The sequence below is a fragment of the Leuciscus leuciscus genome (genome assembly GCF_965113295.1).
Source record: "Leuciscus leuciscus genome assembly, chromosome: 10".
In the NCBI taxonomy this organism is placed as follows: Eukaryota; Metazoa; Chordata; class Actinopteri; order Cypriniformes; family Leuciscidae; genus Leuciscus; species Leuciscus leuciscus.
In genome coordinates, this window is record NC_138734.1 from 8,751,285 (window position 1) to 8,771,008 (window position 19,724).

Genomic DNA, 19,724 nt, shown 5'->3' on the forward strand with positions numbered 1-19,724 from the left:
TCCAATCTAATACAACTCATCATGAAAGTAAAAGTCCTGCAAACCCGTTGACAAAGGCCATTCTAAACTTAGCTTGCTGCAACAAGCCCGAAGTTTACAAAAATGACAAGAATGAAAAACAGATTGGAATATGACATACTGTAAAGTGAAATGAAGTAATGAGAAAATGCAGTGTAGAAAGAGTCAAGCAGACAGAAAGAGAGGCCATATTTACACCTGGTGTTACAGTTAGTGAAATCAAAATAGTCTGTATTTGCGTCATGTATGGTTTCCCTGACTACCTGAAAGTGGTATGAGTGACTGGATCGCAAAAATGTTTTGGACCCTTTTTAAATCTGTATTTAGAACAGACCAATTGTGATTGGATTGCTTGAGAAGAATGTAAACACCAGGGTAAATGGGACCAGAGAGAAAGAGTAAAAAAAACGTGAATGGAAAGGTGACTTACGCAGAGTCCCCACGCATCTTTATGTCTATGACAATGATGATTCCCACTCTGTGAGCAGCAGTATTGTAACGGAAGGAGCAACAATTTCAACAATTTTGGTCACCCCTGGGCCATTTTCTTTTCTCAAAGCTGATAGTGAAGGACGCAAGCTAGACACATGAGGTTTAGATGACAGGTGGAACCAGAACTCAGAGTGGGAATGGAGAAGATGAAGACATATCTATCAAAATGAAATGCAGCAGTGGCTATTTTTTTGTGTATAATAATATTTACAATTTTGTAACATCTATCTCTGCACAAATAGCTTGGAAATTATATAAATAATAATTAAAGGAATCTTTAAATATTTAAGGTGATATTTACTCATTCAAGATGTTCTCGATTGGATGTAACATTACTAAACATGGGCTAAGTTTTCTGAAGAACAGAAATGTATAGCTACTTTGTGGCATTATAGCTACTTCAGTTAGATGCACAATGACTTCAAGTGATCTGGAGCACAAAGACAGTTAAATATCTATATGATTTTTCAGCAGTAATAAATACCTTCAATGGCTTCATCATGAGATGCACCCAACAGGAGAGAGCTGACTTAATGCAATAGTTCAAATGAACACTGTTCTTGTTTACTGACTCTTATGTGGTTCCAAACTATTATGAAATGCTTTCTCGCATTGAACACAAAATATATCTAACATAATTTATTTTCTGCTATTTGTTAAAAAACTGAATGGGGACCAGGGACAGCTGGACATTGTGTTAGATATTTCCTTTTGTGTCCCACACACAAAAGCCTGTTTCCTCTGGTGGCATAGTTAACCCAGTAGCTATTAGACAAACAAATATTTGCTTTCTGGCTATTATGAACATCTGTCTTGTTTTATTAGTTCTGTAGATCAAGCCAAAAATTACTGGAGGGAAAAGAGGAGACACTGGTTTAACCATGCACACGGAGCTTCAAAACGTGTTCTTGGGCAATTGTTTTTTTTTTACCTGACAAATAGTATTTCATTATTAATCTTTTTTTATTTTTTTATTTTTTTATCAGTTTTTATTCAACTGGTTGTCAAGGAAAAAGATGAAGAAAGTCGGATTAGTGCTAAACCACATTTAAACAATGCGTTCAGTGCGCTATTTCAGAAAGAAGTTTGCCTACTGATCATGACAGATGTTTGAATGCATATAATGCGAGGCACAGATGACCCTTGGATATATATAAAACAACATGAATAGTAAGAACGTAAAAACGAAGTTTTCATTTATTAGAAATATTGATTTTCTTCATCTGATTAAACTAAGACAATAATATGAGGAAAATAAATGTCATGAATATCAAATGTAATTAGAATATATTCGGTTGATTCATAGAAAAAAAAAAGAGGAATAAAACAAAATAATTGTATAGCCACTTACAGTACACAGCTAAGAACTAAGGGGTTCATTTGCTGCTTTGGGGAAATTAAACAGAGAAAAAAAAATAGCTACCAAAAGACACTGCGGAACGTCTTGGTTACGTATGTAACCCTCGTTCCCTGAAGGAGGGAACGGAGACGTAGTCGGACATACCGTACTGATTGGGATCACTCTTAGGGAGCCTGTCATCTTCGAGTATTGATAAATTGAGCCATTTCACATTGGCGTGCAAGCTTTGCATCTCACGCTCCGCAGCTCAGGTATAAATACGGAAGTGGATGCACACACCATTTCTTTTCCGCTGAGGAGCCGAGCGGAGCCCGGAGTCAGCGGTTGTCCAGCAATAGTGGTGACGGGACTACATCTCCATTCCCTCTTTTTTTAAAATACATAATTAACCAAGACATTCTCTTTCAGTTTGGTCACGTTCAACGTAGTCGGACATACCATACTGATTGGGATCCCCATTAAAACGCCACTAGTGCTGCCACCTTCCAGTGCCTAGACAAAAGCATCCAGGCTTTTGGGGCGTTATTCCCCCGCAGTCTTTCCCCTGCATTACTGAGGCGGAGATAGGACAGGGCTTAGGACAGGGAAGTCACTGCTGTTCCGCAAGACCCACTCAGTCAGACATGGACAACACTGGGAAAGCGTGCCATTTCCGAGGAAAGGAAGACACAGCGAAAGCCACATCCTACCCGAAGGGAGGTAACATGTGGAGGATACACATATGGACTTGGCGTTTTACCAGGCAGTACAACATATGGAATGTCACTGAGGTGGCTCCAGCCTATAACAAGGGGAAGACTCACCGGACAGCAATGGCAGAGCGGGCATAATACAACCAAGGGTAAGACAAGGGCTCGCCGCAGGGAGCTGTACCGTGGAAGAATACACATATGGGATCGCCGTAGGGATCACAACATATGGACCCAGCCTAGCACAGGTTCCACCAGTGCATACAAGTGATAGGTCTGGCATCAGACACTCTGCCACGTCCGTTGCCGAAGGGTGTGTAGGAACTCAACAGGGTTCGGCTAAAGAGGAACTCTACTGGAGCAAGAATGGCGCACGTATCTGGCCCATAGGAGGGGAATGGCGCAGCAAGCTGACACTTCGAACAGGGCTTACAGTGTAACTGGCTTCTTTGTGAAGGAAGCACACGGAAAGCAACCGGCTCGACACGTATTATACATGTTGGTGTCGCCCAACCCACTGCTCTACAATATCTGTCAGCGAGGCACACTGTGTCAATGCCTAGGAAGCAGCTACACTGTTGGGGTGAGGCAGCTGGGACAGTCTGGCCCTCTTGGGACCCAGGAACGGAGGAATTTGCTACAATTCGGGAGCCGCTGGTACTCCGGGGAGCCAGCAGCGGAACGGTAACCATCTGAAGAGCTCGTCCTCCCATCCCTGGGTGGTCTGTCTCAGGTCTTACTCTGTGGTCTTACTCTTACCACCTGGTTTGGCAGCAGGCTGGGCGGCCTGCCTGCGGCTGGCTCCATGCTGAGGCCTGGTTGGAGGCTGCTGTGGTGGCCTAGCAGGAGCGGAAGCGGCGGCAGGGGGACGCCCTCGGTGACAAGCTGGCAGAGAAACTTCCACTGGCGGCGGGGTGGAGGCAGCAGCGGGCCGCCGGAGCAGGATGTGCTGGATGACCTCCGTCAGCACCTGGGGGGCAGATAACTGTTGGGCGCATTTCTCCACCGCGTCGACGAACAGCCCAACCTGGGAAATGGGGGAGTCCAGGAACCGAACCTTGTCCGCAACCCTCATATCGGCCAGGTTGAGCCAGTGATGGTGCTCCTGGACTACTAAGGTGGACATCGCCAGACCGATCACGCACGTCACAACGCTCGTGCCCCGGAGGGTGAGGTCAGTTGCAGTGTGGAGCTCACCTATGAGCGCACGGTCTAGTCTACCATCGTGCATGTCCATGAGTGCCTTGGCCTGATGGACCTGTAGCAACACCATGGCATGCAGGGAGGAAGCGGCTTGCCCACAGGCTTTGTAAGCTCTGCCCGTAAGAACGGACGAGAACTCACAGGATTTAGAGGGGAGACGAGGATCCCCCTTCCAAGAGGTAGCGGCCGTCAGACACATGTGCATTGTGACAGACTGCTCCACTGGAGGGATAGCCTCATAACCCTTCACCGCTCTTCCGTCAAGGGTAGAGAGGGGGGAGGAGCTACTCAGGCAGTTTCTGGCAGAGAAAGGTGCCATCCACGACCTGGTAAGCTCTTCATGCGCTTTGGAAAAGAAAGGTACTGGGGCGGTAGGCTGAGAACCAGCCTGGCCCGCCCCGAGAACCAATCATCCAACGAGACGGTACGGGACACGGTGGAGGATTCAACACAAGCTCGACCACCTCGGTGGCCCGTTTCAGCATAGCTGAGATCTCTGGATCTGACTCTGACAACGTTACACTCCCTGAAGGGGACAAAGCAGCCGAGTCGTCATCTCCAGAACTCAGCTCACTCTCCCATGTTGCAATCAGCATCCTGTCCTCTGGAGGGGTGTGATAGAGGAGTGAGGGGCCCACAGGGATTGTTACTGGGCGGGGAAGCCATCACTATTATCCTTTGATCACCCATCCCACATGGCGCCCGAGAGCGGGTCATGGTAATGGGGACTCCACCTTCACGCATGAAGGCGAGTCTCGATCTCAATACCACGATTGTCATGTTCCCGCAATGGGAATATGAACTATCCATAAAAGCTGCTTCAGCGTGCTGTAAGCCCAAACACGCGATATCGGTCACAACTATTGTGACCGTCAGAGGGGGACAGCGAATGACCTCATCCAGAAACGCACGGGTGGAATGACATCTTGAAAAAGACGAAAACGCACCCGTGTTGCTATTTCAGGAAGTTTGGACTCTCACCAGTGCTGGAGCACACAGGGGAATGATCGCGGCAACACTGACAGGAATGGTGCAGCCTGTACCAGTGACGCACTCACTTTCTTCGCCTTCAACCGACTGTCAGACAAACAAACACAAAAAGGAATGCTGTTAAAAAAGCAGTTGAGACCTCAGAAGGCTCGCGACCACCACTGCACTTGCGCTGTAGAACAGCACCGGGAGAGACTTCCAGAAGAAGCACCGACACACTCGCTCGTTGAAAATATCAACACTCTTCACAGACATCGACGTGAAGACCGATCGACTCCGAAGCGAAAGACAAATGGTGCGTGCACCCACTTCCGCGCTGCGGGGCGGAGCGTGAGATGCAAAGCTCGCACGCCAATGTGGATTGGCTCGTTTTATCAATACTCGAAGATGACAGGCTCCCTAAGCGTGTTCCCAATCAGTACGGTACATCCGACTACGTCGTAGACATACGTAACTAAGACGATCCGCAGTGTCTTTTGGTAGCTAACATTTTTTCTCTGTTTAATTTCCCCAAAGCAGCAGTCGAACGTGACCAAACTGAAAGGGAAGTAAACTTTAATTTAAAGTCTTGTTTTGAACTCTGATATTAGATGACTACTATACATATGCACAAACACAAAAACAGCTGCTTCCTTTGGAGGAAAAACACTGTTTTATTAACAAGCGTACATAATAAAATGTCTACAGATGGAGGAGGTGAACCATTATGACAGCACCTTCCTCACAGACAGGGAGAGATTCAGAGAGACACTTCACTCCTGAATAAAATGCAGCACTAATCTAAATGAAAATCACTGGCCGAATAAGAAGCCCTCTTTTTCTTTCTTTTTTCCAATACCTTCAACAGTGAGGTAGGCGTGTAGGGGTCTCTCTGATAGTCCACCATGGGGAATTCGACCTAAATAGGCTTCTTTTATCTCCTTTGACAATGTAATGATTCCCCCATCGCAGCATTGCCCCGTTCCAGAACTTTGGAATTTGCCAAAGCAATTATTTCACTATCTTCAGAGAAGGAATTTGACCTTCTGGCCTGCCTAGTGGCTCTACATAAAGCCAGTTACAAAGCTGATTGAAAATGCTTTCAAATAATATGTACTGATTGAAATGGACCTATTTTTTGTACCCCATTTAAGAAAGGTGGAATCCAGAGTTTATCTGTCAGTCATTCTTGAGTGCTCCTTTGACCATGTAAAACATGCCTCTATTTTGCCTCTATCACTGATCTGAACAGAGGAATTATCTGCACGTTGGTGTATAGGATCCACAGAGACACTGCACAGCCAATTAGAAAATATATTCAAGCCATAGCATAATGTTTTATATCTTTTGGCTTACTCCAGGAGTAATTATTTCAGGAAAAGCCCTTCTGAAAAACAGGAGCTCATAAGAAGAACTAAGGTCCTGGATAGACACACCAAACCTTCTAAAGCTACATAAATGATGTGATCTGTTGTGATTATTATTCTGTGTGTGTGTGTGTGTGTGTGCGTGAGTGTGTCTTGAATCAGGACTTTTTTTTGCATTGTAATTTTAACCATGCATTCTTAATCATAATTCTAATAAATGCACACAGATGTGTACTGTATATACTGTAAAATAACATTTCTGATCAATTCTTAATCATCACATCATTGTCTCCTGTTCTTCCTCTGCCTCTCGGCTATTACAATTGTTAACATGATAAAGTGCTGACTGATTGTAAATAACAGAAAAAAATCAGATTTTATTTTGACAGTGAGAGATCTAGTTAATATAATAGTAGGATCTTTTTTTTTCTTTTTTTTTTTTCTCTATGATATGAATTGCTTGTTTACTGACAGTAGGCCTATGACAATTGGAGAAGGACATGCTTAATTGTAATGTAAATGACACAATGAAAAAATAAATCTTAATGTTCCTAAAATAGGCTTCATTTTCTTTTGGCAACATGTTATTTATTTTGATTTGATTTTGATTTTGGTGTGAAATGTGACCCAGACATTTATTGGCGGATAACAGGAGGAAATTAAATCCTCAATCCATAAGTATGAAAAATAATAGAGCCTTAACAATCACCACTAAAAGCGAGGGATATTTCTGGATATGATCAAAACTAATCTGTTTTGAAAAATGAACACAATGAAAATATGTTGATATGTTGATGCGGTCAAATCTCTTGTGACTTCTTGTGAAATCTTGTGAGAAATCTTGTTGTGACATATGATAATAGAGGAGCTAAAGTAAAACTAGATCCAAATGGGTCGCCGTAGATCTTTAACGATAAAAACATGATTTTCTTATTAACTGAGGTTTGAGTGCATTACAAGCATTTCAGATCCTGTAGATATCTGCACTGCATAGTATGACATACAGTACAGTCCAAATGCATGAGTTACATAACACAAATGTGTGGATCATTTTCTCTGCAAATTCCAAAAGAAACTTTTCATACATTTTTCACAGTACAATTTTATATTATACACCCACCATCTCACTGAATGTCAGTATAACACCAAAGATTAACACCTGGGTGTTATCATTAGATATCTCTCATCTCAGTACATCTGTTCTTGGGCTCAATAACAAGGACACATCACCAGCCAGGATTACCCACACACATTTACCCATACTTCTCTCTCCGCTGCCAGGTTAATTACTGGTTATCTCATTCATAGACCCACACACTCAAATATGAAAGGTCACTACGGTGTGTGTTTAAAAAGGCAAAATCAACACTCAGACAAGTACCCTTACACAGGGAAGAGCGATAAGGTTGACAGATAATAAGCTTATCTACATTGAAGTATGTTAAAATTAACTCTAAGGGCCCTATTTTAACGATCTAAGCGCATGGTCTTAAGCACACAGCGCAAGCTCTCTTAGGGCGTGTCCGAATCCACTTTTGCGCCATGCGCATGGTCTAAAAGGGTTGTCCCTCTTCTCATAATGAGTAATGGGTGTGTTGTGGGATTTACGTGCGTTAAACCAATCAGAATCTTATCTCCCATTCCCTTTAAATGCCAGTTGCGCTCATAGTGGAAAGACCAAATGTGTCTTCAGAGCGCAAACGGAACTGCTCATGCGCGAGGTAAAAGTCCGCAAGCAGACCCTCTACGGGACAATCCGGATTCCACCACATCTTTATGTTCACAATAATAATCTTTTACATTGTAATCCTTTTATTTTAAATATTTGGCATGTTTGTGTGCTGCTGTGCGTCCCTGTGTGTTTAATAAGCAGAGTGTACGCACATTGTGGACCCGCCTATAGGCGCACATTACTAACGCGCTCATTAAATAACAAAAAAAAAATATTGCGGCATTGACTTTGGACCAGGATTCAGTTGGTCAATGGCGCAGTCTATTTCTGTTGACTCGAAATAGCAACGCGCCAACAATGCGCCAGAACACACCTTGTTTTCAGACCAGGGGCCCTATCTTGCACCCAGCGCAATTGACTTTGTACACCGACGCATGTATCATTCCTATTTTGCACCCGCGCAAAGCGGATTTTTCCCTCCACAGAAGCACGTCGGTTAACTAAGAAATACACTTGCGCTGCCGGGGGCGGTTCAGCGCAAAGAGGAGGCGTGTTCCGGCGCAAACGTTCCCTCATGCTACTTTGCAGGTTTAGAAAACAATTGCGCCACTAACCAGGAAAAAATAGTTTTAAGTCAGTGGCGCGTTGCGCATGTTATTCATATGCTATTTTAAGGGCGCATGCTTGGCCATAATCAATGTAGCGTGTGCACAACGCAGCAGCAGTTTTCATTTTTGCAAATCATACATTATTAGGCTTAGATAGATAGATAGATAGATAGATAGATAGATAGATAGATAGATAGATAGATAGATAGATAGATAGATAGATAGATAGATAGATAGATAGATAGATAGATAGATAGATAGACAATTTATTATAGAAGCATACATCTAACTTACACATTTAATTTGGGTGGGTTTCTCCATTCCCAATGTCCCTGACGAGAACGTCGGTCTCCTCGGCTGTGAACCGCTCCTGGCGCGCGCCTGGCAAATCCGCCGTTTTAATAGGAATCCGCTATTTTTTTTAAGATTTTACACGCGTCATATTGTTAACGAACTTTAGCGATTTTTTTTTTTTTGCAACCGTTTCTTTGAAGAACATGACCGTAAATATGAACACAAGATTGAATGCAACATAAAGAAAATGATTATTGCCAGTCATGTTGCCTCTGTAGCCGGTGTATGCAGGTACATTTCTCATACCCCTTCATTTGAAATGTGGTTCCGAAAATTTTTAGTTTCAAGGGCTATCTGGCCCTTCCCCCTACCCCTACCCCTCCAACCAAAAGAGAATCGAGACAACCCTACTCCTTCACGGGAACGCGCAAAACGGAGGGGTAGGGCCAAGGGGTAGGGGCAAGGGGTGAATTGGGATTGAGCCTTAAGAGCAAAAGAAGTTAAGGAAGAATGATGACTGAATGAACATATAAAGATGACAAGAAACAAATGTATCATAAACACGCATATTAAACCTATTAGCTCTTTCCCCGCCATTGACGGAAATTTCGGGGCTCTCCCTGTTTTAACTGTTGTACGGTAGGGGGCGCTATGCCATATCTTTTGAAAGAGTAATGAATCTCCGGATCAAAACACTTGCGAAAAAGCAGCAGAAACAAGCGATAGCATATGTACGCAGATGCATATGTAAAATAACGCAATCATCAACATTAAACAGCATATAAATCAAAACTGCCCAATGTTACTGAATGAAATGTTGACCCAGGACGAGCTATAGGACTGTGCAATCTTTGTGGCAAAGTTATTGAACATTTTTCGCTTAGTGATCAAAAGAAGTTTGAAATGGCTTTAAAAAAAAAATCAGCTTAGACTGCTGCGAGTGTCGTTTAGATATATGTGCTGCGTGCTTTCCCCTTAATAACAAAATAAACTCAACAAAGAGGACAACAGTGAGAAAACACCAGTTAAAATGATACGTTTGCTGGGACTTGTCTTCTCTCTCTCTCTCTCTCTCTCTCTCTCTCTCTCTCTGGCTTTTCTTTCTTTTTAATCTTTAATCTTTTCGCACACACAAACAAGACAAACAAGAGGATTGAGGCAAGATTTACAAAGAAAAAACAATGGACGAGTGTAAGTGTGAGGTCAGAACACAAAGAAATAATGCTCATTGAACAATACTGCAAGATCTTTTGGAAGAAAGGTTGCCATCTGAGACTGTAAATCCTTTGAATCATCACGGCTTAGAGGGGATGAGAGATAAAAACATGTTTGGTCTCTAATGACAGATATTGGAATGTCAGTCATAAATCATTATGGTAATATGGGTCAAATGGCTAAAGCCACATTTGAGGCATAAGCTGAGGAGGTAATTATCATTTTTAAAGGCCACATTTGGGCTTGAATGGCATTACAAATGATATTGAATCTCATTAATGTTAATAAGTACTAATGGAAAATAAAAACACTTGGAAATTGCAATTCAAAGCAAATGTAATTGCATCATTTAAGCAATTAGAGAAAATGCACCTCCGTCCAGACAAAGTAAAAGAGAAACTCCATGACTTTGTGATGTATTCAAGGAATCAGATTCCTCTTAAAAGCACTCTAAGGGGGAAATTCACTGAATTGAGTCTGCTGATGGCATTGTTTCTTAGCAAACGCTCTCTGTGTTGTTTCAGCACTCAGTTCACTAAAATAATTATGCAAAAACCAGTGCAAACGTGCCCATAAAATTTGTCCTAAAAGCTATTTGCACGTCGCAATTATTTCAGGCCTGAGAGCAAATTTTTGGAGGATGCAGCAGATTAGTGTGCTCTGACCTGAACTACACTGCATTACTTAACCACTACGATCCAGGGTCACTCTTTAAAATGCTGTGCATCATGGATATATGCCTGGGGAATGCTGTTCTCCATCATTCGATCGGCATTTAATACATTCAGCCCAGGCTCATTAGAAAAGCGTACCTGTGGCAACATTTTTGCAAAAGGCAAAAGACATTGCGTATTTCACGGTTCACGACAGTTTCAAAGTGAAATGTCCAGTGAGTAGCACTAAAAGCATGTTTTTTTTGTTTTTTTTTGGAACAGATGAACATGAATATGGCAACGTTTTATTACGTTGGAGTTTGTACCTAACACCACAGTTCTGAGCTGAAATGTCCGGTGAGTGACGCTAAAAGCTCAATGATCCATTTTAAAATAACGTACATCTACACTAAACCCTAAACCTACCAGATAGTGTTAACAAAAGCAAATGTGACATAAAAACGCCATCGTAACCATGCCATTTTAGCTTGTTTTTGAGCTCTTTTATTGTGACTCGTCTTTCACAGGATTACCCGAGCTCTCTGCATCATTAGTACTATTCTGCACCAGCTGAGCTATCAAGCAGGCTTGGTATGTCATGAAAACTCCAAAAAATATATTTGTTTACAAATCATAAAATTAACCTTAACCAATGTACTTACCTTGTTGGCCACTACTTAATGCTCAAAATAATTAATTGGTTTGAGTAGGACAAACTTAAATTAAACTTACTAGTTCAGTCAAATAAACTTGTATGAGTATTTAGCACTTTATTTTCATTCAAGTTCACAGAACTGATATATTTTAAGTAAACTGAACTGTTTCATTGTTTTGAGTGTTATGAAATTATTTATTTTAATTTAGACGAACTTAAGTTTAACTGAAATGGCTAGGGTGTCTATTTCCCAGCATGCTTTGCTGATGGCACTCGAAAGGGAGAGTAAATGCTCAAATTAAGTGCAATATGTTTGTTTGTTTTTTTTGTTTGTTTTTTTGTGTGCGCAAAATTAATGTTAAGTGGGAGATTTAGTAGTGATTAATGTTTTGTTATGCTAATTTAGAAGAATTTCTGTTAATGTTGGTTTTAGGATAGTTACCATCATGGTGACAAGTGGTGCATGCAGTTTGATTTGAGAGCAAATAAAATCTTTTTATTGCTGCACTCATACAGCAAGTGTTAAAGCTAGCTAGGTTTATACTAATAAATGTTAAAGATAGCTAAGTTTACTAATAAAAGTGTTCACATTGAGGTTACATGAAAGTTTTAAGTTAAATGTATGAATTAGTGTACATAAAGTTCTTTGTGTCCTTGAACAGAAATAAATTATTATTATAACGCGTTTAGCATCAGTCCTCATACTGTATATGATACAGACTTTTTCTTTTACAGTGCAATATTAAACTTTGACTTTAATGCTTGGCTTAAAAATACAGTTTTCATAACATTGATGAAAAATGCCAGAGAAACGTAATATTATGATACAAATCATTTTGATCTGAAATCTTATCTTATGCTTGTAAGCCATTAGAGAAAAGTACTTCGGTGGGCCCATAACCCATTGATAGTATTTGATAATCTGTATTTACATGGTACTCAAAGGATACCAAAACTTTTTTGCCTGTGGAAGCACTTAAAATAGACCTCTATAATCCTGATTCACCCATCATTATGAAAAAAAAAATAATCCACAGTTTTCACTTCCCTCTTTTTGAAAACACTTTATAGCTGCTGACATTGATTTAACAATTCCATTTGTTGATTTTGCTCCTTTGCCTTCAAACTTTACATTATCCACTAAGAAAGGCTGTCAGCGTTTTGAATATAAAAGGAAGTCGAGTTGTTTTTTTCATGTTTTACGATGTTCCTGCTCAGCAGTGTTTGCAGTGGTGGCCCTCTGAGAACTCCACGCTGTGATATTAATTGCTTGTTTTAACAGTGAGGCTGACTCATTCAGACTTTACCCCTGAGAACTGCTTTTTTCTTGCTCTGTCTTCCTCTCGGCTGCTATTATCTAAGAAGAAGAAGACGAAGAGATGGGTTTCTGAAGCGATGGGAAATCTCCTGCACACTGGGACGGTAACAGGCACAAGTCAGACCCTCTTGTGTGTATATCTTATACAGTGGAGATAACGTTAAAATAACTCTCTGAAACCTACTGAGCAAGTAAAACGACAAAATGTTAATAAAAAGATAAAAGTACAAACACGACCATTTAAAAGTTTGGAGTCTGTAAAGTTTTTGATGTTTTGAAAGAAGTCTTTTCTGATCACAACTGCAGCATTTATTTGATCAAAAATACAGTGAAACAGTAATATTGAGATTAAGTAATATTATGTAATAATATTAAATAATAAAAATGTATCCTTCAGAAATCATTCTAATATGCTGATTTTATTATCTGTTATTATTAATGCTAAAAACAGTTTCTGCCGCCTAATATTTGTGGAACCAGTGATAATTGATTTTCATTGTGTGATGAAAAAAACATTCAAATGAACAGCATTTATTTAAAATAGAATATATATATATATATATATATATATATATATATATATATATATATATATATATATATATATATATATATACATATATATTTGTATATTTGTATATTGTATATCGTACTGACCCATATCAAAACTGAATTTTGACAGTATAGTGATTTAGGACTGCATCATACTATATAATGCACATCTTTCTTAAAGCTGAAGTGTGTAATTTCTGCACCACTAGACAACATAAATGCAAAAACAATGACTGTATTCAAAGAGATTTCCTGAATAATCTGCTTGTCTGCCATTGGTTGGCCAAACCTCACACTCACTCCAGTGGTTAAGCCATGAATAGCATACAAAATCATGAATTTTAAAGCATCAAAGAGTCACAGCTAACTTATAGCTGTCTCTAATATTAAACAGTGAAATTATAATTTTTTGACTGAAAAAATGACACATCAAAACACATCATCTTTAAGTAGGCTACCCCATCAAACTGACATTAGTGACATGTTATCGCGTCACTATCATGGTTGCTCATTTGTTCTAATTAGAATCTTTAGTATTTAATCACATCTTAGACAGCTACTTAACATATGGCAATTTAAATTGCAATTAACCAAACGTCCACTCATATATCTCTTCCAAATCCTCATTAAACATAGTATTCCATACTTAAAGTTATTGAATAATATATAAACCATTTGCAGCAATATAATCAATCTCAGCTGTAAAATCTGACGATTCCCCAGATGCATGATAATGCAGACTATACCAGACTTCTTGTTTTAGACACAAAAGTTCACTTTTAAAAACAAATATAAAGCCTTTTCCAAGCTTTCAGACAAGTTTGTTCTAGTGATGCCGTTTTGATTTTAACATTGTGTATAAAGCATTGTGTTCAGCTTTTAAACTTATTTATTACTGGTTTACTGGATAATGATTGACTAATTCATTATTTATAAATCAATACATAAATAACTCAAATTTATCTTGACTACATAGTTGAATACATACTCACCGGTTACTTTATTAGGTACACATGTTCAACTGCTCATTAGCAGTTACCAGGTTACTGGTCATTTAAAAAAAAAACTTTTTTTAAATGTATTTATTTATTATTGTTGAACAATATCATAATATTTCGAAAGTCTACTTTAAACATTCTAGAAACTATAAGTAATCATTACCCGGTTGTAACTGATTACATGTAATCTGGATTACGTAATCAGATACCAAAAATAAAGTACTTATAATTAGATTATATTACGTTTTAAAAAACTTGTAATCAGATTACAGTTACTTTATTGATTACATGATTGCATGTTATTCTCACAATGGCAGTAAATTATACATAATTCACTGATTCTACCTACTACTATTATTATTATTTTTTTTTTTATCTTTTACATTTTCCCTTCTAAAAAAGCCTATACTGCTTATATACATTCAGAAGTTCTTCCAGGTGTGAGGAATTGCACACACGGATCAGCCACTGAAGACTGAGACCCACACAGCTTTTGATCACTGGATTTACAGAAATCACTTAACCTTTAAGAAGTTTTTTTCTCAACACTGCAGCATTGCATATCTAATAAGCTCCTGGCGAACACATTGATTATTATTGTTATTTGAATGATCACTCAGTGAGTCATTTAACCACGTATTAATGTTTTTGGAAGGCCTTTGTCTTTCAAACACATTAAAATATACAAATTCACATCATTTCATATTGTACATGCATTGCAGGGATTCCCCAACTTTTTCGTCAGCTGAACCTCTGTTCATAACCTCTATTATATTGACATAATATATTTACTTGAAGGACCCCCTGAGATTTGAAGTTAAGAAGTTAGGTCAATAATACAAGTAAATAATAATAATAATAATCAAATTAAGTCCACAGGTTAATGGTGAAATGACATCCAGGTAAACAAATAAAATATCTTGTAAAAAAAAAAAATTGTAAGTGCTTAATTTTGAATGAAAATTATTATTATTTTTAAATTCCCAATTGAATAAATTTTTTTATTTTAATTCTAATTTAAAATTTTTATGATTTAATTGCATAGCATTTCATTAAACTCACAAGCCACTGCAGTTTCACCATAATCCCCAGTCTGGGAAACCCTGACATAATGTAATATTTAATGCACTTTATGTTGTTGATAAAGAATGGAATATATTTTCTATCTTTTTGTATTTTTATATCAATATGGTACAAGATTATCCAATTCAAATCAATGTGATAAACGAGTTAGGTTAAAAGTAATATAAAAGTAATGAAAAATAGTCAGATTACATTACCTTAAATGTGTAATGTAATGGATTACATAACTAACAACAATTTGCCTTGTAATTTGGAATCAGTAACTGACTACAATTTGTGTGTAATCTACCCAGCACTTTAAGTAATTTTGCAACCACATGTCAACTACCAGTCATTAGAATTTTAGTAGACGGTATAATATCTGCTAATACTTTATTCTGATGGTACCCCAACATACATTCTACTGACTATAAGTGACTTTGCCACTGCATGCCAACTTATTCCACTTACCCGGACCCTATACATAACCCTAACCTAACATTCTACTAATATTTCAATGAGAGTTAGTTGACATGTTGTTGACTTATTAGTTACTTATAGTTAGTAGAATATCTAAACTGGACCATCGAAATAAAGTTTGATAAAAATGTCTATCCAATTAGAGGGCAGCCTTGGACAATATAAGAGTGGATAGATAGATAAAGGTAAAATGAAAACAACAGAAGAAAGTAAGCACAAACAGGAGACACAGAGGGAATTTAGTGCTCAGTGAGAGAGAGTGAGGGACAAACAGAGGAAAAGAAACATAGGAGTGCATCAGTCTGTGTACCTTGAGGCCAGAGTCATAGGGGGAAAGGCCTACAATGGCATGCGTTAGTGTGAGCTAGGCTGGATGGTTGCGTACTCGACAAGGTCCCCGCCAGTGTGCACAGAGCTTCGTGGGCTGGGAGAAGATGCCAAAGCTGCTGTGTCCAGTTCCGCATACTGGACATCACAATCCTTGTAACCAGAATTCTGGAGATAAGAGAGGTGGAGAGGATGTATGAGGAGTGGAGCTCAAAAAGAGACAGAGAGAGAGAGAGAGCGTAGAGGAGAATGGAAAGAGAGAGCTGTCACTCCATTCTGAGAACACACAGACTCCAGGTTAGTGAAATGAACTTCACTGAGGAGTCCAGTCATAATACCTTCTTCTTCTTTTTTTTTTTTTTTACTAAAACCTTTTACTAAAAATGCCATTTTAACTGAGGGTGAATCTCACAAAAAAATGACTTTTGTATCATTAGGATTTATTTTGCATTATGACACTTTTAATTAAGCACATGTTCTCCCCAGTTTGTCATTACCGTAAAGTGAAGCATCAGGATGTTTTCTTTATTTACTTATTTGAAAACATTATGTTTCCCACTATTCTTAATGGTGATTCTCATTATATCTATATCTCATTACTGTATACTATGCGTGCGAGTCATTTTTACTCTTACAGTAAAAAAAAAAAGAAGCAATATACTGTTTATTTTTGAGCACACTCAACTATGTATATTTACATATAAAAAGTTAAAAATACTTTACAATTTTAAGTGCACCTTTATAGCCCACTACATTAATGATAATGATTGTTTTTTGGGGTGTTATGAGAATGGGGAGGGGAGTTGCTTAATTGTCATGAAAATATTCTATACAAATATAAATTCATACAATTATAATTGTAATTCTATAATATAAGTTTTACATTCACAAAATATACTAAAACATACTGTAAGACGTTTGCAGATGTTTGTTTTTTTATGAGGGGGTAGTAATTGTCATAATTTTTTTAATTTTTTTTACATTATAGTACTTTTTAAGAATCATGAAAATGATAATAGCATGGTTGAAACTATGAAATTCAATAATGAAAAAAATATCCTGAAAAAAAAGAAAGAAAAAGAAACATCTTACTGGTCCTATAGAAGCACACTATTTTTTTTTTTTTGGGAGTTAAATATGGCCAGGGCATGTTCTTGCCAGGTTTAATGAGATTCACCCCCACATTTATGGCTTGTGTGCTGATAGTGAGACCAACAGCAGATGTATTTGTATGCACTTAATTGTGTGAGTATATTTTAAGCTCTAACAATGTATATATATGTCTCTGTAAATGACAGATTTTTTCATTCTGTGTTGGTATCACCATCTTGACTCTATGACTGCCTTCTGCCTCTACAGCTGTTAAATCATGTAGTTCAGGCAATATGACCATACTCCTCCACTGAAGTGACATGGAAGAGCAGAGATGAGATGAATGGGCAGACATTATGAAGCATGATAATGATAACACAGAAACCAGAAGTGGCGATGTTTTCATATAAAGAGACAGATGGCCTGGCGTGTAACCCATAAATCAATCAAGCTAGAAAAAAACAAACATGAGCCTGTGTTCAAAATGGGCCAAGGACTCGAACACAGCTCCTCAAGGTTGAACAAAAGACAATCAATGATGTGAATCTGTAAGATGACATACAGAGGCCCAAATCGCATTTGAACAATGAATGCCATTGCAGCACATTTCAAAATATTACTTATTTAAAATAATGTAAATGTTCTATCAATGACATTCAAACATGCATCTTAAATGTCCACACACTGTACTCTTTGGGTCCACTGTATTAACACATATATAACAAATGTAAGACAAAACAATTCTTAGATATGAGCAGGAGAGGACAGAAGGTAACAAGATGTATTTCATACATCAATGACACATGAAGAACAATAATGACAAAGCACCACAATAAAAAATAATCAGCCGTTCATAAACTGCTTAAAATCTGATATAAAAGAAGACAAGCATAACAGGAAAACAAAATAAACACACACACTAAATGACAAACTTAAACGCAATCGCGGGACCTAAAAACATTTGGATAAGATGAGATGGCAATGTTTTGAAATGATTCAGCCCATGAAATGTTTATGAGACAACTTGAATCTCATAAAAAGGTCATTATCTGCTTTGTTCTGGCCACAAATTGTTGAATTGTAATAAAAGAATTCACAATCTTCGAGTAATGCGGCGGGTTTCACCCGCAGGCCGCATTAATGTGACGGCTCTTCAGCCATTATCCAATCACTGCTGAGGAGCTAATGAACACTCTGGTGGAATTCTATAATCTCTCAGTGGTGGCACTTTATATTCATACTAGGAGCATAAACTGTCATCTTCCTTTATCATTACTTTCCCTTCGTTTTCTGGCGCAGCAGGATTTTCACTTCTGCTTTGACAGTTCCTATCCTCTTTATATCCCATAGTTCATGATACCATCTAGTAGATAATTGTTTTATTCACATTCAAATGACAAACTCTCCATCTGAGCGATGTTGCAGCGGAGGAAGGGGCTTGTAATCTTCAGTAATTCACTAGGTTTGTAAGCCGGTGTCATTGTATGCGAACAGATGCTGTAGATATTGGTTTTGATGTCTCGGTGATAGTAATGCAAAGGGATGTTGAGTGTAAGGTATCTCCTGTTGGCGGTGCTCTTTGTGAATAGGAGATGAGATGAGCTCTGCGGTATCTGTGTGGTGTGCCTTTGGTGCAGTGCTGTAAGATGGCGAGAGTGACTCCCTGGCCCTTTTTGCTTAAGATGACAAAGTGAACAGAGAGCCGAGTTGCCTCCACCCCTGCTTTTCTGTCCTTGGAGTTCAAGAGGCTTTAGGAAGACATGGGCCGCATCCCAATTCCAATCCCCAGTCCCCCCCAAAAAAAAATCAAAAAAAAAAAATCAAGGGGAATTCTGAATGGTATTTTTGTTCTTTTAAAAAGGCAAAACTATTCAAACAAAAGTGAGCAACTGAATACCTTCATAAATTTCCTAGCAACAAGGCTGTTACGCCGTGTGTCCACCAAAGCATTTTTCAGCCAGCTGAAAACGCCTGAGTTCTTCTGAAAATGCCAAGCTGCAGGTGCTTCTGTGGCATGTTTTTTATTTTTTTTATTTTTTTTACAGTAAGTGCCAGATTTACTAAACAGGAATAATGAGAGCTCAATTCCAAAAAAGCGCTGATGGGAGTGGAAAGTTCTGTGCGTGATGTACTGACGATGCGCACATTAAAGGCACACTATGTAATTTTTGGCCACTAGCGGTCGTTTATTGAAAACAAAGGCGTAGCTTGATGACACCTTGATTTCGCGGAATCATGGGAGTTGTTGTTATCACCTCTACAGCCGGTGGAGAATACGACAGGACGCGACCAGAAATCATATTCATGGATGACTGGTGATATATTAAAGATTTATTAACGTTACGAAAGCCGTTGGAGCTGAAAGAGGCCGCTGGAGCGATTGCTAATGAGAGACGAGCTCGACACACAGCTCGAGAGCAGTGAAGCTTTTATTATGCCGGAGACGCTGCTTCCGCTTCTTCCGGTCATGCGTATGTGGGGTAACGCAGCGCTGTTTTACAGTATCATATTAGATACATTTGAATGTGTTGAAAGTTGTTATAATGGTATTCTGTGCATTGGCTTGTCGGCTACTATATGAGACACTTGTTGCACGCTGCAGTGAGCTAGATCGATATTAGGTATGGTAAAACGTATGGCACTCGCGGTAAATCAAGAAAACGAGATTTAAACAAAAACTGTGTTGAGCTGTATAACAAT

General features: G+C 38.8%; 1 protein-coding gene across 2 annotated transcripts in view; it reads right to left on the reverse strand.

The window, feature by feature from the left end:
- The window catches only part of LOC309508477 (uncharacterized protein), a 70,411-nt gene that overhangs the window by 3,746 nt on the left and 46,941 nt on the right, over positions 1 to 19,724 (reverse strand). The window contains exon 4 of one of the 2 annotated variants that reach the window (XM_082183124.1): positions 15,916 to 16,100. The exons of the other annotated variant lie outside the window; for it this stretch is intronic. Within the exon in view, the coding sequence (XP_082039250.1) occupies positions 15,960 to 16,100 (141 nt within the window). The 3' untranslated portion in view covers positions 15,916 to 15,959. The remainder of the gene's footprint in view (positions 1 to 15,915; positions 16,101 to 19,724) is intronic. 2 annotated transcript variants of the gene reach the window in all.